The 26132-nt window shown below is 44.9% G+C and overlaps 1 protein-coding gene across 2 annotated transcripts in view; it reads right to left on the reverse strand.

Annotated features, from left to right (window-relative positions):
• PPA1 (inorganic pyrophosphatase 1) overlaps window positions 1-7233 on the reverse strand; it is a 33534-nt gene extending 26301 nt beyond the window's left edge. The window contains exons 1-2 of one of the 2 annotated variants that reach the window (XM_080642519.1): window positions 6900-7233; window positions 4604-4662 (exon numbers count right to left, since the gene is read on the reverse strand). In XM_080642519.1, coding sequence (XP_080498645.1) covers window positions 4604-4662; window positions 6900-6963 — 123 coding nt within the window. In that variant the 5' untranslated portion in view covers window positions 6964-7233. The remainder of the gene's footprint in view (window positions 1-4603; window positions 4663-6899) is intronic. The other variant, XM_080642518.1, reaches the window with a different exon arrangement.
• Between the last annotated feature and the right edge of the window lie 18899 nt (window positions 7234-26132).

Below are 26132 nucleotides of genomic sequence, written 5' to 3' on the forward strand. Positions count from 1 at the left end.
TACAATTTACTATAAATATGCATTTTCTGAGAAAAAAAAATGCACATTTATAGCAAAATGCAATTTCAGAGAATTCATAGAACCTCAGAAAGCCACCAATGGGCATTCCAGGGCCTCAGGGCCACCAAGGACCCTGGACTACAAAACTTTATAGCCTTGCCGAAACCGGTTTGGCTCAGTGGATAGAGCGTCGGCCTGCGGACTGAAGGGTCCCGGGTTCGATTCCGGTCGGGGGCATGTACCTTGGTTGTGGGCACATCCCCAGTGGGGGGTGTGCAGGAGGTAGCTGATCGATGTTTCTCTCTCATCGATGTTTCTGGCTCTCTATCCCTCTCCCTTCCTCTCTGTAACATATCAATAAAATATAAAAAAAAAAAAACTTTATAGCCTTCCCAAAGGAAGAAAGCTCTTACTTATTTCCTTTGCATTCTAAGCTAAAACAAAAAAAAATTTAGTTAAGCAAGTCTTTCTTTCCTGCATTATCTAGAGATGTTTACTATAGAAAATTCGGAAAATACAAAAAGGCACTAAGTAAAATCCACCCACATAACATGCCTCATGGGAAGTAGTATAGATCAGTGGTTAAGACCACAGGTTCTGAGCCTGAATGCCCGACTATTGCTTATGAGTTCTAGCTGGTGATCCCAGATAATCCTATCTAATAAAGAGGAAATATGCTAATTGACCATCACTCCATCACAAAGATGGCTGCACCCACAGGTGAAGCCAAGTTCCCATAATGAGCCTTAATGAGCAATCAGCAGGGACCTGAGGCTACTCCCCCAACCAGCAGGGCTTGACAGGGGACCTCAGGCCACACACCCCCACCCTGGCATCAGGCTGGGGGACCTCAGGCCATGTCCCCTGCCCAGCGGGGCTTGACAGGGGACCTCAGGCCACACACCCCCACCCTGGCATCAGGCTGGGGGACCTCAGGCCATGTCCCCTGCCCAGCGGGGCTTGACAGGTGCACTTCCCGTCCTGGTGCTGGGCTAGGGGACCTCAGACTGTTCCCCCCGCCCCAGTGCCAGGCCTGGGGACCTCAGGCCACGCCCCCCACCAGGTGGGGCTTGACTGGGGACCTCAGGCCGCACCCCCCGCCCCAGCACCGGGCCAGGGGACCTGAGGCTGCACCCACTGCCGGTGGGGCTTGACGGGGGACCTGAGGCTGTGTCCTCCTCCCAGTGCCAGGCCAGGGGACCTGAGGCTGCGTCACCCCGCCTGGCGAGGCTTGACAGGGGACTTCAGGCCATGCCCCCCACCCAGCGGGGCTTCACAGGGGATCTCAGGCCATGTCCCACACCTGTCGGGGCTTGACGGGGGACCTCAAGGCACGCCTCCCCACCTCAGTCTGGGCTGGGGGACCTCAGGCCATGCCCCCTGTCCTGGCGCCGGGCCAGGGGACCTAAGGCTACGGTCCCTGCCCGGCAGGGCTTGACAAGGGTGGGACTAGCCAGGTCTGGATCTATACCAATGATGGGGGGACCCTGGCCGGGTCTGGGTCTCACACGATTTTGAGGCGCATGTGGGTGGGCGGGGACTTGACTCTGGGTCCCGTTGTGCGCCCCAGACTCTGACAGGAGGAAGGTTTTCGTATACATTTCACTAATTTTCTTTCATCTCTGACACTTCTATTACAGAGAAAGGGCAAATAGCAATATTAAATTATTTCCTCTAATTAATCCCCCTTTAATGTGTACGAATTTCATGCACTGGGCCACTAGTAATTTAATATTGTTATATAAATGCACATTTATAGCAAAATGCAATTTCAGAGAATTATACTTGGAGTAGTATAATCCTTTGGGCATTTTCCTTAGTAGAAATGACTGCATTATGTTAAAGGTACCTTCTCTCATTGTCATCTGCCTAATGGATGATCATGTTAGGGATAAGGCCTATGGCCACCCACATACAAAAATGTAAATTTAATTACATTGGAATTTTTGTTATTGTTGTTAATCCTCATCCAAGAATATTTTTCCCATTGATTTTTAGAGAGAGTGGGAGGGAGGGGGAGACAGAGAAACATCAATGTGAGAGAGACACATCAACTGGTTGCCTCTGGCAAGCACCCAGAGGGCCAGAATCCAGCCTGCAACCGAGTTACATGCCCTTGACCAGAATCAAACCTGTGACCCTTCAGTCCGCAGGCCAATTAGGGCTGAAATATTTTTAAAATCACACTCTTCTGTAACCAATTGAGTCAATCTGTTATTTTACTTAGGCTATAATCTAAAATAATTTATGTGTACCACACCCTTACTTGTTTTGTACACAGTGAATTTCCTTAAAAACTAAACAAAAGAACGCTTTCCTGTTTCTCAGGCAGGAATCTGAAGTACTGAAGTTCACTGAGAAATGGACCACTAGCGAAATAGAGTTGTTGCAAGAGCTTGTGCTTTTGAGCCACCTTTGGGTGGTACAAGAGCAAAGTATTTTTAAAAAATATGTTCTTATTGATTTAGAGAGAAAGGAAAAGAGAGGGAGAAACATGGATCAGCTGGCACCCTGATCTCAGACTTGCAGCCCCCAGAACTGTGAGCAATACATGTCTGCTGTTTATAAGCTACCCATTCTGTGGTACTTTGTTATAGCAGCCCAAATGGACTAAGACAGGAACATTGTTTTAAAAAACCACAACACAGCCTGGCTAGTGTGGCTCAGTAGTTGAGCGTCGATCTATGAACCAGGAGGTCATGGTTTTATTCCCAGTAGGGGCGTGCAGGAGACAGCCAATAAGTGATTCCCATCATTGATGTTTCTATCTCTTTCTCCCTCTCCCTTCCTCTCTCAAATCAATAAAAATAAAATAAAAATAAAAAACACAACACAGCTATATGTCAAGAAAATGTTTTCCTTCCTTAGTACATCTGTATGCCAAGGTACCATCAATAAACTTAGGGTAATCATTTTTTACCTCTTCATTACTCAAAATGGTATAAGATGTTACTGTAAAGTACTTTGCTATACATACTAATTATACAAAAAACATTCAAATGATGCCCATTGAAGAGGAAGGAAGGATCCTGCAGTCCACATCAACTCCCAGGAAATCAGATGTAACAAAGTAGAGTCTCTGAGTAAATACACTCTGAGAATCCCTCAGGAGAACACATGCCAATTAGAGGTCCCTCCTGTAACATCACTGGCCTGGGCTGTTTGTTCCATGGCCTCCCGTTGGAACCCCAGCTCAGGTAGGCTCCTTGGAAGCAACACACAGGTTGGATTTTCTGCCAACGTCCAAGTGTCAATACCAACCTGCAGCTAACTTCCTGGTAGTAGTAAAATGAATCTGTCTGTTTCTCTCTGATAAACAAGCACAGACAAATAGTGAGACAGCACACCCAAGGATAAAATTTCATCTTTACTAATATTCTAGATGTGCACTGGAATATGAAGTTCACATGTTTATGTTCAGACATCTAGCCAAAGAAGATCAATAACCTATGTAGCGTTTACAACTCCAAAAGATTTGCACTCACTGTGCATCAAGCTTCTTGATTAAATGAAAATAAAAAATGTTTTAAAGGTAGAGAAAAGAATCAAACATTTGTTTTTGTGTCAGTTCCTAAATTCAGTACAAATTTCTACTAGGAAAAAGGCTAAAAAAGCTGTGTTTTCTTCTTTTTAAATGACTATTTAAATTTGTACAAATAATGCATGATCTTTATAGAAAGGTTAGGAAATATAAAAAGGCAAAATGAAAGTAAAAATGAAAAGAATCACTAGCAATTAAGTTTACCTCCCAAGGATCATGAATATTTTGGAATATGTAGTTGTAGACTTTTTTTTCCTAGGGAAGTAAAGATTCTTACCATTTTGTGGTAAGCCTACCAATCTGTGCTACAGTTAGATCTCTTTGGCTCACTGTATATACAGGAACAGGCACCTCTTTTCAGAAGTCTGTGGACTTAACCTTTATTAACACTATTTGCAGATCTTAACTCTACCAATCCATTAAAAGTACTGAATTTTTCTGTATTCACTGAATAATCTAGTTTGTTTTTTATTATTTAGTAAATATTCCACAGCCCAAATTTTGGGCTGGCTACTTAATTTTAAAACCACTAATGGAGCACTAAGATTTTAGTTCCAAATACACATACAAAAAAGACCAATGTGATTTTTTTGTTAATCAAGGCAGCTTTAAAACATTGGCTTCTATTCCTCTACTCCTTCCCCAAGTTATAGTTGCTTTTTTAACTGAATAAACTGTATTTAAGACTGACTTCTTATTTAGTCAATGCTCCTTAACTCACAGCACAATGAGGCATTTTAAGAACTTATCCTATATAATAAAAGCCTAATATGCAAATTGTCCCCTCAACCAGGAGTTCCACTGGGAGTTCGACCAGGGGGTGGAACCGGCCAGCCAACCACCCTCAGCCCCTCCCCCTGGCCAGCCCTGCCCTGGCCGCCTGTGGCAGCAGTGGTGGTGGTGGCAGCCACAGCAGCGGGCAGCGGGGGAGTGTGGGGGTGAGGAGGTCCCAGCCTGCAGCTGGCAGCCACTAAGGACCCTAGTTAAGATATAAGAAAATCCATATGTGGAACTATCTAACCTCAGTAAAAAGACTAGGTTCAAAAGATAAGAACATCTTACCTTATCTGCATAAATTGGAATATCATGAAATGGAGATATATATTGTCCCTTTTCATTTTCTGCAAAATAAATTAGAAAATGTTATTACTTTTTTGGTTAATTATATTTCCAGATATATGAAGTACACTTTTAACGAAACTTAATTTTTAAGAGCAGTTTTAGATTTACAATAAAATTGAGAAGGTACAGAGATTTCCCATATACCCCCTGCTCCCACACATGCATAGCCTCCCCTACTGTCAGCACCACTCACCAGAATGGTACAGTACACATTTTTACACCAAGATTTTATTCCCACAAAAAAAACTGGTTGTATACTCCACCTTGCTGACTCTCCTCCAAGATTGGGTTTTCATCCTCTGCATTCCTTAGGCATCTAAGAGGTACTAACTAACCTCTATAATAAGGACAGGGACTGCCTTATACTTGGGCTCAAAGAGAAGGGAGGGGATCAGTTTGCTGAATTATAAACCATGATGCCTTAAATAATGTTCCAGGAAGACAGAGCCAGCTGAGATTATGATTTTTCTTTAGGATAATCAAGTTGCAACAACACTTTCACAGGTAATTTCTATATTCTGGAGATCAAACTACCATATCCAAAAAGTAATTTAAAAACTTCCCTATTTTTCTCCAGGAAACTTAAGAGTCAGTCCACATGGCATCCCTTCAGGTTTAGAAACCAACAGTGACCACTCCCAATCCCATCAAGTCATCTGTGACTGCTGTCGACACTTTCAGTTTTAAAGAGATTGGCAAATGTAACATTACAGAGGATAAAAAAAAAAAATCCTATTAAGGAAGAAGTCTAAGAAATCTATGATTAAAAAAAACACTTAAAATTATATAATGATATAATTGGATCTAATTATTGGTATTCTTAAGTTCCAGAGAGTTCCATGTGGTAAAAAGTTACTTTAGCCAGTGCCAAAGTCAAGGAGTGGCTTTGGTCTTCCAGAATGGCTATCAAATATTTGCTACTAATACGCAATCTAAAAACTGTGTTTGTTCTGCAAATATAGCTTGAATATCACCCAAACCAGCACCAGTCCTTCAAACCAGTCACCCCTCTAAAACCCTCCTATTGAGGAATTCCTGCGCCAACAGTAACTCCGGAAAAATAGTTCAGTGACTTGCCGAAAGTTCCTGCACTGCCCTTGCAGCTTTTTCCAACATTTAAAAAAGTGGAGAGTCGCAGCCGTCCTGAATTTTACACGGTAGTCTAATATTCAACTAGATGTGTACACTTGAGAGTTCACCTACCTTTTCCTCCCACCCTGGCCTACGTTTTGATAGGAGCTTTGTTCTTTCTTTCCGTATTCCCATTTGTTCCCTTTAAACCCACTCTTTCCTGCCCTTCACACACTGGAAAACTCACAGAAATTAGTGCACCTGCCCATTTCCTTCCAAATAAAACTGTAAAGAAGTTAAAACAGAAATGCCTCTGGTGACACATTTTTGAACGCCTCCAATCACCTACTCCTAATAGCTTGGGGCGGGGGGGGGGGGTGGTAGAGAGTAACTATAAAGCCGAGGTGGCTTTCCTCCACCTACAAGGCAAAAGGTGGTGCGCCCCGGAGAGCGGTGCTCCGCCAGCCTGCAGCCTGCTCCGCTCGGTGCGGGCTCCGGGGGGCCCTCAGACGCCCAGTCCCTGCACAAGGGTCAAAACTCGGCACTTTCTAACTCCGCTTGCCAGATTGACGTCACCTGGAAGGGAATGGCTTTCTGTTTCACAGGCCGGTTCCCAGCATCAGTGCTATGGGAAAACACGCGGCAGAGAGGCAGGAGCGCTGCCAGCAAACCCCCCCTCTCGAGGGATGGGTCTGGGCCTCAGTCTCCCCGTTTGTAGAACAAGGGGCGGCACTTAACCCGCTTAGTGCCCAAAGTCAGAGCTATAGTGAAGGAATGAAGGTCCTAGGGAATCTCCCCCGCACCCCCTCCTTCTTTTCTTCCAAATTGAACAATCCTCTTAAAGAAAGGGATTAGTTTACCTCCAGGCACCTTTCTAGGGTGACTCAGAGGTTTCCTTTTCCCATCACACACTGCCGAACACCTGCAAAACTAGCCTGGCCCAGGTTCGGGTCCAACCGAGCACATGCCATCCCGCCCGCGGGCCGGACCTGTGAAATGGGACGACCGGGTCGGCCCAGGCCCCAGGGACCGGCCGGAGGAGCCCATCCCGCGCCCGGGACGAGGGGCTGAGCGCGGGCCGCAGGCGCCCAGGCGGAACGCGAGGCGAGGCCCGGGAATGAATGGACAGGCGGGCGGGGAGGGATCGCGGGGCCGCCACACTCACTGAAGAAGACTCGGTACTCGAGGGAGAAGGGCGCGGCGCGCTCCTCGCTACTGAAGCCGCTCATGATGCCGAAGACCAGCCGCCGCCGCCGCCACCGCCGCCGCCGCCGTCGCTGTCGCTGCCGCAGCCACAGAGCAAGCAACCCGCACGCGGCGCCGACTGACAAGGGGAGCCCTCCGCGCCTGCGCACTGCTGGGACTGGACTGGGGAGCGGCGCCCGGAGCCGCCTTTAACGCGGCTCGCGCTCGCGGGTCTCCTGCACCCCCGCCCTGCCTACCTCGCGCGCAGGCGCACTCCGCCCGGCCTGCGCGTCCTTGAGTCCCAGCCCCGCCCCTCGGGCTCCACCTCCACACACCCGCCCCCTGGCTCCTGGGCTGGGCCACGTGGCTGGCGGCCGGTTGTGGCTCAAGTCTTTGGCCTGCGGACTTTGGGGCACTGACAGAGGAAAGTAAAAGCCCAAGTTCTCGGTTTGGAACAGCTAGGAACTGTCCATGGACCTCTTCCCAACCACATACACTGGGAATTCACCTTTGATTCTCACACACCCTTCCTTACAGAGTAATTCCTTATCTCAGAAGTCATTTATAAGTCACCCACCCATTTTACCCGACTGGCCCTGCCCGTGGCCGGTCGTAATGGTGTTCGTTTGCATTTTTCTAATCCATAAGCAAAGCTGAGGCATATTACGGCTGGCACCAGCTAAGCATCAGTTCCACCACTTTGTAAGTGTATGACAGCAGGCAAATTGCTGTTAACCTCTGACTCGGTTTCTCATTAGAGATAGACATAACTATTTGATGGGTTGTTGGGATGATTAACTGAGTTGACACACGGCAGGAGTTGGAGAAAGAGCCTGGCTCCTTGCAAGCACTCAACAAGTATAACTTGTTATTCCCACCCTCCCCAGTGGAGGAGGATTTACTCCCCCCACTCCCCTCCTTGTTAGACTCACCCCAGTTCCTCAGGGACTTGAGATGGAAGCATTGGAAAAGTTCAGGCTTGAGCTCAGGGTCCCTTGAGGACATTTCTGTCAAGCGAAAGCTCTATGGAGCTTATTTTTCTACTCTTGTTCCAATTCATCAGGCCAGACCCCAAAAGCTAAAGTCTAATTGAGGTTGTGGGCAGAGATTTGCATCATTTACATACCCAATCTATATGTTAAAAAAAAAAAGTTTATTTCAAAATCCTAATTATAAATTAAGAAATGATTATTCACATTTCACAGAATGCTTAGTTTTATTTTAAAATTTTGATGGCCTGAGTTTCTCACAATGGTGCCTTAAAAACATTTTGATTTAAACTGTATTTTTGCAAAACATGTCTATTATGTAAAATGAGATGCTCTCTTTATTAAATGATTAAATGAAAACATAGTAAGAAAATTCTAATTAGTTAGAAAGTGTCCCTCCCTTGTCTCCATCCAGACTCCCATTAATTTTCAGGAGGCCATGACTCACTGACCCTTTGAACACTACACCACACTTTTACCAGGAGTTAGAACACAGGGTAGAGGGGAAAAAAAGACAAAAAAACAGTAGAGCAGTAGTTTAGTCAGTAACACAACGTATTGTGGAAAGCTAACAGAATCTCTGCAGAGTGAATATTAAATAGGATCAACTTCGGAGAGTTTTTGAGGAGATGTTCTTTTAATTGAACTGCTCTCTCTTTTCTGCCTTTGGGCAGATGAAACTAGTTTTCTTGGAAAAACCCAGATTCTCCTCTGTGACTGACTTATGAACAGGCAGAAATGATGCAATAGTGTGCCACACATACTTTCCCTTTTGCCTCCTGCCAGCTCAGAGCAAGATAGTAAAGTTTTCCTGACCTCTGGACTTACGCACTAACTTTTATATCATTGAATGTGTTCGGTAGAGCCAATCAGTACCAACTTCAATGAAGTGTCAAGCCCTGGCTTTACTGGGGCACGAGTCAGTGCTTTGTAACTTTCTCTTGAAGGCAAGGGTGGTGAGCCCCACAGGTCCAAGTGGACCTTGTTCTCCTTCTCATGACTCCCTGAGGCTTAGCACAGTACCTGGCCTAGAGGAGATGTTCAATGAATCTCTGCTGGACCAATAGATAGAGAAATTAGTGAAGAGGAGCAAGGGGGGAATACCTTTTTTTTTTTTTTTAAGCTAGACAAAGAGAGGACACAAAAATCATTAACCTTACATGAAAAAAAAGATAAATTGGACTTGATCAAAACTTAAAACTGCTCAGCAAAAGACACAGTTAAGAAAATGAAAAGGCAAACCACAGACAGTGTGCCAGTTATCAATTTATGGCCTACAAGCTTCAAATTCAGCCTTCTCCACCTTCTCTGGGGCACATGAATATTTTTCCTTTGCCCACTTTGTCAGTAAAGGACTCCGGTGTGCTGGTTCACAGGCCCCTACGAGAGCTTCTGGCTCCTGCGGTGCGTGCAGCTTCTCCAGGCCTGTCTCCTGCATGGTGGCGAGCAGCTTCACTGTCATCTTCCTCAAGCAGTTTTGTCTCAGAGTGCTCCGGGGAGGCATTTCCCTAAGAACAGCCTTCATCTGCACTGAGGGCATTTTTCTAGCAAGTTCTACTGATTGGCATCCCAGTGACTTCTCTGTAGCCATTTAGGAGGCCATGGTTGGTACCTTCAACAAGATTTGCTTCTCAGCTCTGGTGGGGCTTCTTCCTTGGGTATTTTGTGTCTCAGTCCTAGGGATAATAGCTGCTCCTTCTACTACGTTTATTTTTAGAGCTCTCTTTATTTCTTACTAGCCAATCTTTTGCTACTTCAGTCCCCTGTTATAAGTAAGCATTCTTTTTTTTTTTTTTTTTTTTAATTTACTGGGGTGGCATTGGTCAACATGAACATATAGGTTTCAGGTAAGGGTTTCCATGTTATATTGCACCATGTGCCCACCACCTGGAAATACCTTCTTAATTATATGAGTTTAACAAATGATGCACTCAACTGTTTTTAAACATTAGCTTTCTTGCTCTGTAACTAAGTCCAATGGCACTTTTCAGTCTACATCCTTTCCACTTGCTGTGGCTGACTCTATTGGATACTTTCGATTTTCTGATGCTCTCTCCACTTAGACTTGTTATTGCATTCTCTTCTGATATTCCTCCTACGTCTCTGGCCACTCATTAATCATTCTTTCTCTTAGCTTTCCCTTCATCTCTTTTTTAAAAAATATATTTTTATTGATTTCAGAGAGGACAGAAGAGGGAGAGAGAGAAACATCAATGATGAGAGAGAATCATTGATTGGCTGCCTCCTGCATGCCCTACACTGGGGATCAAGCCTGCAACCTGGGCATATGCCCTAACTGGGGACCACTGGATCCCAACTGCTCGCCTGCCTGCCTTCCTGATTACTCCTAACTGCTTCTGCCTGCCAGCCTGATCACCCCCTAACCACTCCCCTGCCAGCCTGATTGATGCCTAACTGCTCCCCTGCCAGCCTCATTGCCCCTAACTGCCCTCCCCTGTAGGCCTGGTCACCCCTAACTACCCTCCCCTGCAGGCCTGGTCCCCCCCCCCCAACTGTTCTCCCCTGCAGGCCTGGGTCCCCCACAACTGCCCTTCCCTGCAGGCTCGGTCACCCCCAACTTCCCTCCTCTGCCAGCCTGGTCACCCCTAACTGCCCTCTCCTGCAGGTTTGATCGCCCCAACTGCCCTCCCTTGCAGGCCTGGTCCCTCCCAACTGCCCTCCCTTGCTGGCCATCTTGTGGTGGCCATCTTGTGTCTACATGGAGGCAGCCATCTTTGACCACATAGGGGCAGCCATCTTGTGTGTTGGAGTGATGGTCAATTTGCATATTACTCTTTCATTAGATAGGATAGAGGCCTGGTGCACGTGTGGGGGCCAGCTGGTTTGCCCTGAAGGGTGTCCTGGATCAGGGTGGGGGTTCCCTTGGGGCGTGGGGCGGCCTTGGCAAGGGGCCTGTGGTGGTTTGCAGGCTGGTCACGCCCCCCAGTGACCCAAGTGGAGGCCCTGGTATCTGGGATTTATTTATCTTCTATAATTGAAACTTTGTAGCCTTGAGCGGAGCCAAGCCCCCTGCTTGCTCTGTGGCCGCAGCCATTTCTGTTGGCATTTATTTATCTTCTATAATTGAAACTTTGTAGCTTTGAGTGGAGGCCTAGGCAGGCCAGGTTGTGCGGAAAGCTTGGCTTCCTCCATCACCGGAGGCAACTCAAGCCTCCTGCTCTCTCCAGCTCCGTGGCTGCCGCCATTTTTGTTGGGATTTATTTATCTTGTATAATTGAAACTTTGTAGCCTGGAGTGCAGGCCTAGGCCAGCCAGGGTGTGTGGAAAGCTTGGCTTCCTCCATTATCGGGGAAACCCAAGCCTCCTGCTCACTCCATGGCTGCAGCCATCTTGGTTGGGTTAATTTGCATACTCGCTCCTGATTGGCTGGTGGGTGTGGCTTGTGGGTATAGCAGAGGTACGGTCAATCTGCATATTACTCGTTTATTAGATAGGATTATTTTTTAATCCTCACCTGAGGACATGCTTGGGGGGTGTGGGGCAGAGAAACATAGATGTGAGAGAGAAATAGCTATCCATTGCTTTCCCCAACCGGGGATCCCAACCTGAAACCCAGGTATGTGCCCTGACCGGGAATTGAACCCACAACCTTTCGGTGTATGGGACAATGCTCAACCAACTGAGCCCTCTGGCCAGGCCATCATTGTCTTTCCTACGTCTCATGTTCTCTTTTTCTAGAGATACTATGTCCCTAAGTTATCTCATGTATATATTTGGTGTCAACTACCACCTATAGGTCCTACATCAAGAAAACTTTCAAAAACTAAGTACTATTTAACATTTATTGTGGCCATGCTCTGTGCTAGGTAATAGGGATCTAGAACGTAGAAAGACATAGTCCTGGCCTTCACAGCACTTCAACAAATGAAGAGAAGACAGACTTTAACAAATAATTACAATCAATTTGGGTAAGTAGAGTAATAGAGGAAGTACAAGACATTGAATTATGGGAGCAGAGAACCTTTTCAAGGCAGTGACCTTAACCTGTGACCTAAAGGATGAGAAGGCAAAGGGGGATAAGACAGAAGCCAGAAACGGATTATTAAGAGATGAAACCAAAGATGTGGTCAGGGTTAAAGTGAAGGGCCTTGGAAGGCAATGGGAACTCTCATATGGGGTTTGAACTTTTTCCTAAGAGCAATGGGAAACCTAAGAAGGGTTTTAGCAGGAATATGACATGATCAGAATTGCTTTAAAAAGTAACTCTGTTAGCAGCTTGGAGCCTGGGTTGGGGTTTAGCAACACTAGAGGCAGGAAGGATAATGAGAAGACTGCCGAAGTGGCCCGGGGGGAAGAGGATGGTGGTGCCCTGGATTTAAGTGGCAAAAGAGAAGATTGAGTACAGAGCAACATTCCAGATAGAATTAATGGAACTGATTATTGGTGCACAAAGTAAAAGATGAGGGAGATGGATTTGAGGATGATTTCTAGGTTTCTGGCTACAACAACTGGTTGATGGTTTGTCATTTGCTGAGGTAGTTTAGTTGGGATGGAGAGTGAAACAAATTATGACTCTTTTACCAGTGTACTTCTTAAGTATTCATTTATCCTTTCTTTTTTTTTTTTTTTTGCATGAAAAATATAATCACTCTCCCCACAAAAAGTGATACCCAAAAGTCTCAACCAATCATGACATCAGAGTCAAAGTTTAATTTTTCATGATGGCATCTGCATTATGTCAAGATATGGCTTCTCTTGATCCAGAGACTTATGAACTTAAAAAAACACACCAATGTTGCCCTAGTCAGTGTATCACGTGTACCGGTTAATAATGCGGATTTTGTAATAAAAGAAAACACAATAATTTCAAGAGAAACATCAAAAGTGCTTCATTCAAAGTAATGTCCATTGCTAGCTACACATTTCCCCATCTTTCAGGTAATTTGTGGATAGTGTCCCAATAGAACTTTTCTTGTTTTTAGGCAAACCATTCAGAGACCCAATTTTCCACTTCTTCGTACATTTTGAAGTGCTGCTCAGAAAGTGCGTGTGCCATCGATTGGAACAAGTGGTAATCTGAAAGAGCAAGGTCTGGTGAAAGTAGCTGGGTTAATACTTCCCAGGCAAGATCTTTTAACGTGTCTTCAACTGGTTTTGAAGTGTGTGATGGTGCGTTATCATGAAGCAAAATTACTTTGCTGTGTCTTCTGGCACATTCTGGTCATTTTACGATCAAAGCATGGTTCAAATAGATTATTTGTTGTCGGTAGCGATCATGGTTTCACCTGGTTTTAGAAGCTCATAATACACCACACCTTCCTGATCCCACCAAACGCAGAGCTTTGTCTTCTTTCCGAAGCGATTTGGCCTTACAGTCGATGTTGATGGTTGACCTGGATCAACCCATGAGTTTGTGCATTTGGGATTCTCAAAATAAATCCACTTTTCATTGCCAGTCACAATTCGATGCAAAAAAGACTTTCTTTCATGCCGTTGAAGCAACATTTTACTGATGACTTTTCGGTTTTCCATTTGTCTTTTGTTCAGTTGATGTGGCACCCATTTTCCTTCCTTTAAAATAATTCCCATTGCTTGTAAATGATAGGAAATTGTTTGCTGAGCAATGTTTAATCTTTCTGCAAGTTGTTTTTGAGTTTGACATGCATCTTCATCCAATAATGCTTGTAATTGTTGGTCTTCAAACTTTTTTAGTTGACCTGGATGTTCTTTGTCTTTCACATCAAAATCATCACTTTTAAAGTGTTTAAACCAGTGTTCACAAGTATCTTGAGATAGAGCATGTTCACCATAAGCTTCCTGGAGTATACAATAACTTTCAGCAGCACTTTTCTTCAAAATAAAGTAATGAATTAAAACTTCCCGCAGCCCTAGCCAGTTTGGCTCAGTGGGATAGACTGTTGGCCTACAGACTGAAGGGTCCCGGGTTCGATTCTGGTCAAGGGCGTGTGCCTTGGTTGCAGGCACATCCCCATTGGGGGGTGTGCAGAAGGCAGCTGATCCATGTTTCTCTCTCATTGATGTTTCAAACTCTCTATCCCTCTCCCTCTCTGTAAAAAAAAATCAATAAAATATATTTTTAAAAAAAGAAAAAATAAAACTTCCTGCAAATGCTCTTTTTTGGGGGGCACGAAATTTGACATTTTTAAGCGTAAAAATATCTATGATGTTAACACCTTCAGAAAATTTGACATATGAAGTTTTGAAGCTTGCTGTCAATACAACAAAATAGCATATATATCAAATCGCATATAGATCAACATATGTGTAACTCCATCGATTGAAAAAAAATCTGCATTATTAACCGGTACACCTGGTAGTTAGAGTGTCAGCCTGCTCACCAAAGGGTCGCAGGTTCAATTCCTGATCAAGGGCTTGTACCTGGGTTGCAGGTCCGATCCCCTGCCCTGGGTGTGTGCAGGAGGCAACCATTTGATGTGTCACTCACATCAATGTTTCTCTCTCTCAGTCTTCTCTCTTTCTTCCCTTCCCCCTCCCTTCCACTCTCTCTAAAAATCAATGGAAAGAATATCTTCAGATGAGGATTAACAAAAAATGATAAAAGTAAACAATTTTTGGACAATTTAAGTAATAGGAGAAGAAATATATTAATAACGTTAAAAAGCAGAGGACCTAGAACAGAACCCTGAGGACTTCCAATATCCCAGGGAAGAATGACAGGAGCAGCATCCATAAAGGGGTCTGAGAAGGAATGCCATAGAGCAAGCATGTCAAACTCAAAGGCTAACACGGGCCAAATAAACAAGGTTAAGTTTATGTGGGCCACAAAAGAAAAGCTTCAATTTTCATAGAAACGTAGGTTTATTTCGATAGAGACATGTGAATACAAAGGGCTGAAATAAATGAGTCATCGTTAACATAAAATAATAGAACATTTTAATAAAAATTAATATTTTTTCTTGAACATTAACTTACCAGACACTGAATAACTGCACAAATTCATAAACATAATGCAAATAAACCTACTTTTCTTGTTCTCTGAATGTGAAATATTTCCTGTTGTGCACACCAAACAAGTCAATCCAAGACTAATGACGTGGCAATTGGCTGCTAAAATATTCGCTGCTAGTATTAGTGTAGAGAAATAGTGTGCCTGTGCATAAGGCGCATAAGGGAAATGAATACAACATGATTATAGAAATCAGTCATTAGTGAATGTTGTAGTTCCTTATTAATAATTATGTATAACAGGATATTGTAAAAATTAAGTTATGAAATTTTTATTAAAACGTTTCTTACATACCATTATATTGGCTGGGCCGCAAAAATATTGTTGTAAGCCGCATGCGGCCCCGTTGGCTGTGAGTTTGACATGCTTGCCGTAGAGGTGGGAGAAAAAACAGGACACTGTGGTGTCTTAGAAACCAGAAGAAAGAGGGGATTTTAAGAAGAAAGAGTAGTCAACTCTTATATGCAGCTACCTTCTGGACTTCTCTACTTGGCTGGCATCTCACATTCACCAGGTCAAAAAATGAGCTCACCTTTCCCCCCTGAGTCCTCTATCTCAGTTAATGGTGCCACAACTGCCCAATCAGCCAACCTGGACATTCCTCTAAGCTCCTCCTGGTTAAACTCTGCAGCAGCCACTGGTGGTTGCCTCCCCATCACCTGTTTACTCTCCCTTTCTCCTTCCCAACAGGACTCTGCTGTTGTTCAGATGCATCTACCCACCACTGTATGGTCACGTGCTTTAGGGAATTTGGTACTATCTCAGCCCCAGGGGAGGGTCAGATTTAACTTGATTAAATCTAAGTTAATCACGGTGGTCCACTCCCTTGCCAGTACTGGTTTGGTTGTGGGTATGTGACACAATTCTGGCCAAGGTTATGTAAGGGGAAGTGTGATAGATACACTGGAAGAGGCCATGTTCTTCCTTTTTTTGGACATTGTCTTGGCATTTGCCAACTCCGGCTGCCTTACAACCTGGAGGAGAGGTACCCTGTAGGTAATAGTGGTAAGCCTACAATTAAGAGGCCAAACGGAAAATTATGTAAAATTGTTATCTCACGTGACTTTGTTGTTGTATTTAAACCAGTCTGATTCAGAGTATTCTGTTTCTTGCAGCTGAAAAACATTCTAATGGACACAACTTCCCAGCAGTCTTTACCCCCTCCCCTAGGTTAATTTGATTGCAGATGGACTCTAGTTCCATGTGTGGGTCTTGATTAGTCTAAATCAATCATTGAAATCTCAGCCCATTAACTGTTCCAGAACCCCATTGAAAAACATGGGATTTCCCTAGCCACAAGGTTTGGTTCAAAAATAGATACCTGAGCCCTAACTGGTTTGGCTCAGTAGATAGAGCGTCGGCCTGCGGACTCTAGGGTCCCAGGTTCGATTCTGGTCAAGGGCATGTACCTTGGTTGCGGGCACATACCCGGTGGGGAGTGTGCAGGAGGCAGCTGATCGATGTTTCTCTCTCATCGATGTTTCTAACTCTCTATCCCTCTCCCTTCCTCTCTGTAAAAAATCAATAAAATATATTTTAAAAAATAAAAAATAGATACCTGACCCAATTTGAGCCAATGAGTTTGCTGATTCCTTCTGAGGAGTTACTTTGTTCTCTTAGGAGAAACTCATGGAGAGAGCTATTCTCTCTCTCTCTCTCTCCCCTAAATAAACAAGAAAGCTTGTAGCTCTGATTGCTGATAGCTGTATTCTGTACCATGAAGAAAGCCAACCTGAGGATGAAGTTTGCATTGTAGATGGCAGAGCAGAAGAATAGAGACAACCTGGATACTTGATGACATTGTTGAGCCACTGGATCAACCAATCTTTCCCACTTATTGTTCTATGAACCAACCTATCCCTTTACTTTAAGCTATTCTTTTTTTTTTAATGTATTTTATTGATTTTTTACAGAGTGGAAGGGAGAGGTATAGAGAGTTAGAAACATCAGTCAGCTGCCTCCTGCACACCCCACACTGGGGATGTGCCTGCAACCAAGGTACATGCCCTTGACCGGAATCGAACCTGGGACCCTTGAGTCCGCAGGCCGACGCTCTATCCACTGAGCCAAACTGGCCAGGGCTACTTTAAGCTATTCTGAGTCAGATTTTGTTAATGGCAGCTAAAAGCATCCTAGATAATGACCAATCCTCTCACAAGCTACCTTTTACCATATAATAATGCACGGATCTTTCAAACACTTCTTGAACTTATTGCCTTTTCTTCATCTCTACAGCTTTAGCCAATCCTGGGATTTCTCACCTGGATTCCCACAAAGAACTCCTAACTCACTGGTCTCCAGTCCCATTTCCCTCCAACTCACTCCCTACCTGTTGCCAGTGTGAGCTTTAACAGATGAAGATCTGAGTGTATCATTTCCCTGTTTCAAACCCTCCTCTTTACCTGGTTGCCTCTGGCTCAATCTTTAAGACATTTCAAGTTTTTATGGGAACACTTTTCTGACACCCCTCAGGCTGTTCCGTTGGTTATTTGGTCAATCATGATACCTCGTCAAGAAAGTACTATTCCACATGATGATTTTTGTCTTTTCTATCTCTGCTCACTTGTCTGTGAGGAGCTGCCCCATGTTCTTAGGCTCAACAGACACTAAGTTTGTTGAGCGTACACATCCAGAAGTAAGTTTTGTCTGCCCTGTCACATTTAAAAGGGGGAAGCTAACCAAGTAGGTAATTTGGTTTAGTGTCAAGAACACTGGACTGCAAACCACAAAGCCTGAAATTTTGTGTTGATTTCACTCCTTATGAGCTTTGGGACGTCAAGGAAATGCTGTGACTTCTCTGCAACTCATTTCCCCAGCTGTAAAACAGAAATACTGCAGTTATGTCGGTGGTAACACAGCCTACTATCTACCTTTTTGGGGGAGGATGGCTGTTTTGCCAGGAAACTGTTCATTCAGAGTAAAGATGCAAAAGGGGGAGAATTACTAATGTGACAGAAAGTGAAAAGTAAACACTAAGTTCTTTTACAATTAGTTTATTTTCCATTTTCCATAATTTATAGCCTAGATAACAGAATCATTTTCCAAAGATGTGGACTAGAGGATAATAAAGGGGGGTGATTATGATCATTAGAGGTGGCTTCAAAAAACCGCCAGATAGCAAACACTGTGAATGAACAAAATACACTATGCAAAATGCTCTTCCTTGGGGGCGGTCAAATAGAAACAGAGGCATGGATACATGGAACAGACTGACAGACTCAGAGGGGAAGGGTGGGTGGAGGGGCCGGATAAAAGAAGGTGAAGAGATTAGCCAAAGAACGTATAGGCATTGCCCATGGCCACAGATAACAGTGTGGTGAAGGCCAGGGAAGGGGGTGGCAGGTGCTGGGTGGAGATGGGAAAAGGGAGGAAATAGGGAACATCTGTAATAGTGTCAACAATTGAAAAAACAACAACATAAATATAGGCTGCTCAGTCACTGAAAGAGCTTGGCTTTGGCTGTTCTAACCTCCCGGCAGAGAGGTAGACAGACCAGGGTGGGGAATGGCTACTCCTCAAACAGAGAGTGATTTAACACCACCACTGGCCATGTGACAGCCAAATTAATTTGCCCAAATCACTAAGCTTGGGTTTTTCCACCCACATTAATTTGTTTGCTTGCACATGACAACAGAAGCATTTGTTGGTGACAGGACTCAAAGGCCTGGGCATTGCAAGTGGCAAGAGAACACAACTCAAGGCAGGACACCACAGCCAGTTCGCAGCTTTCGCCCATCAGTGACCACATGCAGAGGGACCCAAAGGATCTCTTTCAGCCTGGGACCTGCCTTGAAGGCTTGGTGCAGTGTTGGACCAAACTAAATTTACACCTTTTACTTTGAGATGGTATTCTTTCCATCTCAAATCTTTGGAAACCACTAAATGCGATGGAAATGTGGTCTTGTGGCCAAAACAGCAGTCTGGAGCCTGTGGTCGTCTGGTTTTATTTTTAGGATTAAAGGGGACCTCCATCAAACCTCTTTCTTTATTCTGAACCTCAGTTTCCCAAAAGAGGAAGGAGAATCCATAGCAGCTTCAGGGAGAGGCAAAAACCTGGCTTCCTAGTTAGATGAACTGAGATTTGAATCTCAGCTTCAGCATCTCCTAGTTATATGACCTTCAATAAGTTACCTAACTCCTTTGAGCTTTGGTTTTCCATCTATAATATGGGAATAATAATAAATACCTGCTTATTTCATTACTAGAGGCCCGGTACATGAAATTCGTGCATGGGGGGGGAGGGGTCCCCTCAGCCCAGCCTGCGCCCTCTCCAATCCGGGACTCCTTGGGGGATGTCTGACTGCCGGCAGTCGGACATCCCTCTCACAATCTGGGACCACTGGCTCCTAACTGCTCACCTGCCTGCCTGCCTGATTGCCCCTAACTGCCCCCCCTGCTGGCCTGGTCACCTCCTACTGCCCCTCCCACTGGCCTGGTCACCCCACGCAGCCTGTTCAGTTGCAATGGTCGCTTAGGCTTTTATATATATAGATTTCATTTATTCGACAGACATTTATTGAGTGCCTCCTATGTACCAGGCAGTGTCCTAGATCCCAGTGCACAAAGGTGAGTGAAAGAGACGTAGCCCCCGTCCTCATGGAGCTTATGATCTGTTGTAAGAAATAAACAACAAAGCTCTTAGAATTATGCCTGGCTTTTAACAGGAACTCAGTAAATGTTTTGAGGTGGTATTGAAATTCAGTAACATATTGATATGCGTTAATTCCTTTTTCATCGATCTCCTTCCTATGTTATGGCCTTTGCACATGATGTTTTCTCTGGGTTGTTCTTTTTTTTTTTAAATATATTTTATTGATTTTTTTACAGAGAGGAAGGGAGAGGGATAGAGAGCCAGAAACATCGATGAGAGAGAAACAACGATCAGCTGCCTCCTGCACACCTCCTACTGGGGATGTGCCCGCAACCAAGGTACATGCCTTTGACTGGAATCGAACCCGGGACCCTTCAGTCCGCAGGCCAATGCTCTATCCACTGAGCCAAACCAGTTAGGGCTCTGGGTTGTTCTTTTCTCAGCAATTCACATGGCTCCCTCTTCCACTTCATTCATACCTGTATGCAAATGCCACCTCCTCAGAGGGGCCATTCCTAACCACCTATCAAAATATCCTCTCACATCTATCACATTCTATCTGCTAATCTTACCTTAAACCCATTCTTTTTTAAAAATATATTTTATTGATTTTTTTTACAGAGAGGAAGGGAGAGGGATAGAGAGTCAGAAATATCGATGAGAGAGAAACATCAATCAGCTGCCTCCTGCACACCTCCTACTGGGGATGTGCCCAAAACCAAGGTACATGCCCTTGACCGGAATCGAACCTTGGACCCTTCAGTCCGCAGGCCGACGCTCTATCCACTGAGCCAAACCGGTTAGGGCAAACCCATTCTTTTTTGTTTGTTTGTTTGTTTGTTTGTTTGTTAATCCTCCCTCAGTCAAGGATATTTTTTTCCCATTGATTTTTTTTAGAGAGAGTGGAAGGGAGGGAAGAAGGAGAGAGAGAGCGAGAGAAACATCGATGTGAGAGAGACACATTGATTGGTTGCCTCCAGCTCAAAACCTGACTGGGGCCCGGGGTCAAACCTGCTACCCAGGTACATGCCCTTGACCAGGAATCAAACCAGCAACCCTTTGGTGTGCAGGTGGATGCTTTAACCACTGAAACACACCGGCCAGGGTGCTTAAACCCATTCTTGGTGGGTTTAAAATCATTTATCTATTAGTAATAAGTTCCTCTTAGATTTAGGGCAATTTTTTATACAAAAGTGTCTACAATATAATCATAATTTTAAAAGACAGATTTGATAACACTTTACAACAAAAAATATAGAATAACCAATAAGCATATGAAAATATGCACAACATCACTAGTGATCAGGAAAAATTTTTAAAGACTGATACTACTAAGTTGGCAAGAACAACAGGAACTTTCATACACTGCTGATGGGAATGAAAAATGGTGCAACAACTTTGGAAAACACTTTAGCAGTTTCTTACAGTTAAACTATACACTACCATACAGCCAGTAAACCCACACCTAGGTATTTGTCCAAAAAAATTGAACACACATATATATATGTGTGTGTGTATGTGTGCTTTTATATGCTCATAGCAGCATTATTTGTAATTCATAAATTTATAAAACTAGTAACAACCCAAATGGCTATCAAATAATGAATGAACAAAAAAAATACAATATATCCACACAATGGAATGCTACTCAGCAATAAAAAGGAACAAACCAACACATGCTGTAACATGGATGAATCTCACAAACATTGAGCTCAGTGAAAGAAGACAGACTCACAGCACGGTTCTATGTACATGACATTCCGAAATCAGATGGGAAGTTATCAGGCACCAGGAGTGGGGGAACAGGGCTGACTACAAATTGTCACAGGGAATTTGGGGGTGGGGGGTAAGGGCTAGAAATATCTTGAGTGTGATAGTGGTTTCACAATTGTATCCAATAGCTAAGACTTATCAAAACATACACTAAGATGGGTGAATTTTATTATACACAAATTATGCCTCAATAAAGCTGTTACAAACATTTTAGATATATAGGTAGACATGCATAAAGAATGACTCTATACTTACCTCTTGTGGTAGGATTTGGGTGCTTTTTATTTTTGTTTCTTTGCTTATGTAAATTTTGTAAAAATTTCCACAGTGATTCTAGTGCTTTTGTAGAGAGAGAGAAAACAACAACAATAAAACTCCATGAGCATAAATAATTGGGTTATTCAACAAGGAATCTATTGTCGAGTCAATATTGTTTGCTTGTAATGAACCTATTTGGTTCACCCTCTCATCTATCTTTCCTCAGTGGCATTTCTGAGGGGTGAGCTGAGGAAATGGATGCAAAAAGGTACAGAGCTTAATAGCTATGCTTTGTCCGTCCAGTTCTCGGTTTGGCTCTCACCTTGATTTTTGGATGAATACACAGTAGACTAATGATTGGGGGGCTCTCACCTGACTTTGCCAACTCCACCCTCTATTCCAACCCAAATCAACTCATGCGTCCTCCAAGCCCCAAGAGAAAGTCCTTAGCATAGGGCTGGGCAGTTGTGGTTTGTGGGGTCCAGGCCTGGCCACCCGCCTCCAGCTCGCGTTGGTCTGTTGAGTGTTGCGTGGTCTTGATGAAGTCAGGAGGCCATTCATCAGTGGAGACCCACGATTAGCAGGACCTCTCAAACTGCACATGGCAGGAGTCCCTCCAGGAGCCCCTCTGGGGTGGGGGTACTCCGTGTCAACAGGTCTCGTCCTTTTCCTGCATCATACATCCAATCCATCTCCTCACTTTCCACCCCTGCGAGGGCAGTCACCTTAGGAGACCTGACCAGCCCGTAGGCAGAGGATGGCATGGATGGAGAAATCCGCTTTGCTTGCCCTTGCATACCTTGGGGAGCGGGACAAAGCCCCTAACAAGGCCCAGGTATTCGGACACAGGAGTCTGCTGAGGGTAATAAAGCAATACTTACAAAAAGAGCTTCATAAAATATCATCTCGTGGAGAGAACATAATTTTCCAGTCACTTTAGTTAAGAAGCAAAGCCCAGTGTAGGAATCAGAGCAGCTGGGCTGGGCGTGGGGAGGGAGACAATCCTAGCTGCCCTAAAAGACTCTGCGTTGTCACCCATAAGTGCTAAGTTGGGAGAAATCCCAGTTCAGTTCCCAACCTGGGGTCTCTGTCCTCAGGGTTCATACAGGCACTATTTTTAGGGACTTAGAACTCCAGCATCTTAAAACTCTACACATTATTCATAATAGTCAAAAGGTGGAAACCGTCCAAGACCCCATTGACAGATGACTGTGTTAGCAGTGGAGAAGATGGCGCCAGGCGCTAGCCTCGCTTCAGCAAACCTCAGTCAGCGCTTGAGTTCTGGCTAAGAGAAGGATTCCGAGCCAAAGCTCAAATCATAAGAGAACGTTTATTTATAAAGTCACAGAGGGAGAAGTGAGTGGTAGAAGAAATGGGCTCAGGAAAGAAGTTACAGCAAAAGAAGGCCTCCACGGATTGCTTGGTGCCAGGGGAGGGGGTCATTAGCCATTGCAGCTGGTCCTGCTGTCAGCCATGGCGCTCCCGCTCTGCCTGGTTTAGCTGCTTTCCTGGGCCTGGAGCTGAAACACACTTGAGGCCTAGCTGTCATCTCCAGGGATTAATGCTTAAGGGAATGGCTGTGCGAGGGTTTGTAGTTTTGCCTGTTGCTAGGCACCTGAGGCTCTACCCGCTGGTGACCCTCTGCACCTGGCCCATTGTTCCTGCTCTGCTCATGCCTATCAAACCACCTCCTCCAAGTGGATACACAAAATGTGGTCTATGTGAGAAAGGGCTCACCTGTCTGAATTTCAAAGGACCAACTGGGAAATAGAAGCATGGCGAAAATGAGATTCTTAATAACGAGAGGGAGAGAGAGAGAGAGAGAGAGAGAGAGAGAGAGAGAGAGAGAGAGAGCGTCCATTGCACAGGTACACCCGTGGGGCAGGGACCATAGCCCATCAAGTTAGTCCCTCCTCCGGTTCCTCATTGGCTGAGTACTATCAGGCCACCTGTTTCCTCATACGTGGCCCAGGTCTTGCTGTCTCCCATTGGGCCACTAAAAAAATTGGCTGAGGCCTTTCTAGCTGACTCCACCTCCCCTGTCTAGCTGAGGCAGACGCCTGGGGGTTTCCACCTTGTTGGCCTGGTGTGCAGTTCTTTGTTCCTCTTCCCTGCTCCCTACATTCCATTTGCCCTGGGGACATTCAGTAAATCCCATCAGAAGACGACCATGCTGGAGACGGATCACAGAGGTCCATTTCTTAGAGTATAACAGATACAACGGAATATAGTCAGCCTTAAAAAGGAGCCAAGTACTGATCCATGCTACAACATGGGCAAACCTTGAAGATGTTATGCTCAGTGACAGAGGTCGGACGCCACATGACTCCTTTTGTATGAAGTGCCTAGAATAGTCAAATTCATAGAGACGGAAGTAGAGTGGTGGTGCCAGGGGCTGGGAGGAATGGGGAGCTGTTGAAATGGGTACAGAGTTGCAGTCAGGGATGCTTTAAAACGTTCTGGAAACAGTGGTGATGGTTACACAACAATGTGAAGGCACTTAATGTCCCTGAACTGTACTCTTCAAAATCATTGCAATGGTAAAATTTATGTTGTGTATATTTTAGAACATGCACAAAAAGCCGAACACTCCACAGGTCTCATCCCCTTATAAAAGCATTAAATCACTCCTGTGACCATTCAGATCAAATCACTAAATGGGCAGGCATGGCCTCTGATTGATTTTTTTAAAAAATAAATAAAAGTAACAGCAAAAATATATCAGTTATGACCTAGTGCAGTTTTCTTGGCAGGCACTATCTTTCAAAGCATGGCATCTTTGGGGGGAAATAAAACAAAGGGGCCTTGATGGAAAGGTTGGCTTGAGTGAGCGTCCTGGTCTCCCCCTGCTGTAGAGGCTGTGCGTTTGTGGTTGGGGAGGCCATGCTAAAGGGGAAACACACTCCACAAGAGTGACCAGACAGTGTTTCTGGACAGACTCCACCCACGGGACAAGCGCTTGGGTTTGAGATGGCCGTTTCTCTGGCCTATTTTTAGAGCCTGGAGTCAGAGTTATTCACAGTAAATAGCCAGGAGCTCTCTGGCCTATGACACATAACATTGATACAGCGCCAAACATGCACTAGCTAATGAGGGGCAGGATGGCACACCCCCTCCTGGACCCTCACCCATCATCCCCAGACACCTGGACCAGGTGGGGTCCTGAAGGGCCTCACTATCTTGGCACCCTGCTCAACACGTGGGTTTAGAGATGTACACAGAGCAGATCAGGCCGGACATTGAAAGAGTCGACACAATAGATTCATTTCCCAGGCCAAGAGCTTGAGGGTGGGGATTCTGGTTCCACAAGCATTCTGGTTCACCTCGGCAGAAAACGTTGTGGGAATTTCCAGCTTTCCTCCCCGCTATCCCCTTGAGTAATCCACCTCCTTGAGAGGCAGGATGCAGCGTAGAAAGAAACCACCAGAAGACAAATTCTAATCCAAACCCAGCCGCTCTGTGGGCTGTGCCCTTGGCCCCTTTGAGCGTCAGTTACTTTGTTTATGAAATGGCAACAACAATATCTCCTTCTGCCTCATTTGTGTGAATCAAACGAGACAGTGTCTGGGGACTTGCTTGAGAAGATTACATAATTGTTTAGGAATTTCTTCTGCCCCTACATCTGGAATAAACAAGGTTAAGTCTGGGTGATGGTGATGGGTCCCCTATGAGGAGAAGAGAAAAGACAGAGCCCCCCAATCCTTACCCGCCTCCCCCCGCCCACACACACACACAGGGCTCAGACCCAGAGGGCGAAACCCAGAGTACCTGCAGGCTCTTCAGGGCATATTCCGCAGCTGCTCGGGCATGAAGTCCTGTTGTAGGACTTTGGGGAGAAGTGACCGACCCTGGACACCAGCTAAAACACCTGCACAGAGCTGGCAGGAGGGGCATCCATGTTCTCCTCAGAAGGGGTCAAGGGGAATGGCTTCAGCAACACATGAGGGACTCCAGGACATGGGCACGAAGCATCACGAGCACGGGCCAGCCTTGCTTTTTGCTTCTCTCCAGCACACCCACACAATGGAATTCTAAGCAGCTGTAAAAAGAACAAAAAAACGCTTTAATTTGTTAACATAGAATAACTTCACGTAAATTAATTTTAATGAATCCTATTTACAGTATACATGCTATGTTTTTAAGTAGAGAACAGGTAACGGCGAAGAAGTGACTGCCAAGTTAGCATTTCCTGAATTTGCTTGCACTTGTATAAAATACTTTTGGAAAGAGACACAAGAAACGGACAACGCTGTCTTCCAAGAGAGGACAGAGTGGAAAGGAGGTTTTTCACCAGATACCTGTGGGGGATTTTGACTATTGAACCATGTAGATGTGTTATCTATTCAAACAATTTTAAAATGTTAGGCATGTGAAAAGGACTGGCAAAACCACCTTAACCAACCAGTGATCTCTCCATATCATTGTTGACTGGTGTGTGTGTGCCTGTATGTGTGTGTGTGCCTGTATGCGTGTGTGTGCGTGCATGTGAGTGTGTGCCTGTGTGTGTGTGCGTGCATGCACATGTGTGTGTCTTAGTGGGTTGGGAAGAAAGATGAAGCACAGTTTATGTCCAGCAGCCCTGAAAGAACCTGGGATTCAGCAGTGAGTCAAGATCCTGTTAGGCAGAGCCAGCACACCTGAGGGGAAGCTGAC

Source organism: Plecotus auritus (genome assembly GCF_963455305.1).
Source record: "Plecotus auritus genome assembly, chromosome: 9".
In the NCBI taxonomy this organism is placed as follows: domain Eukaryota; kingdom Metazoa; phylum Chordata; class Mammalia; order Chiroptera; family Vespertilionidae; genus Plecotus; species Plecotus auritus.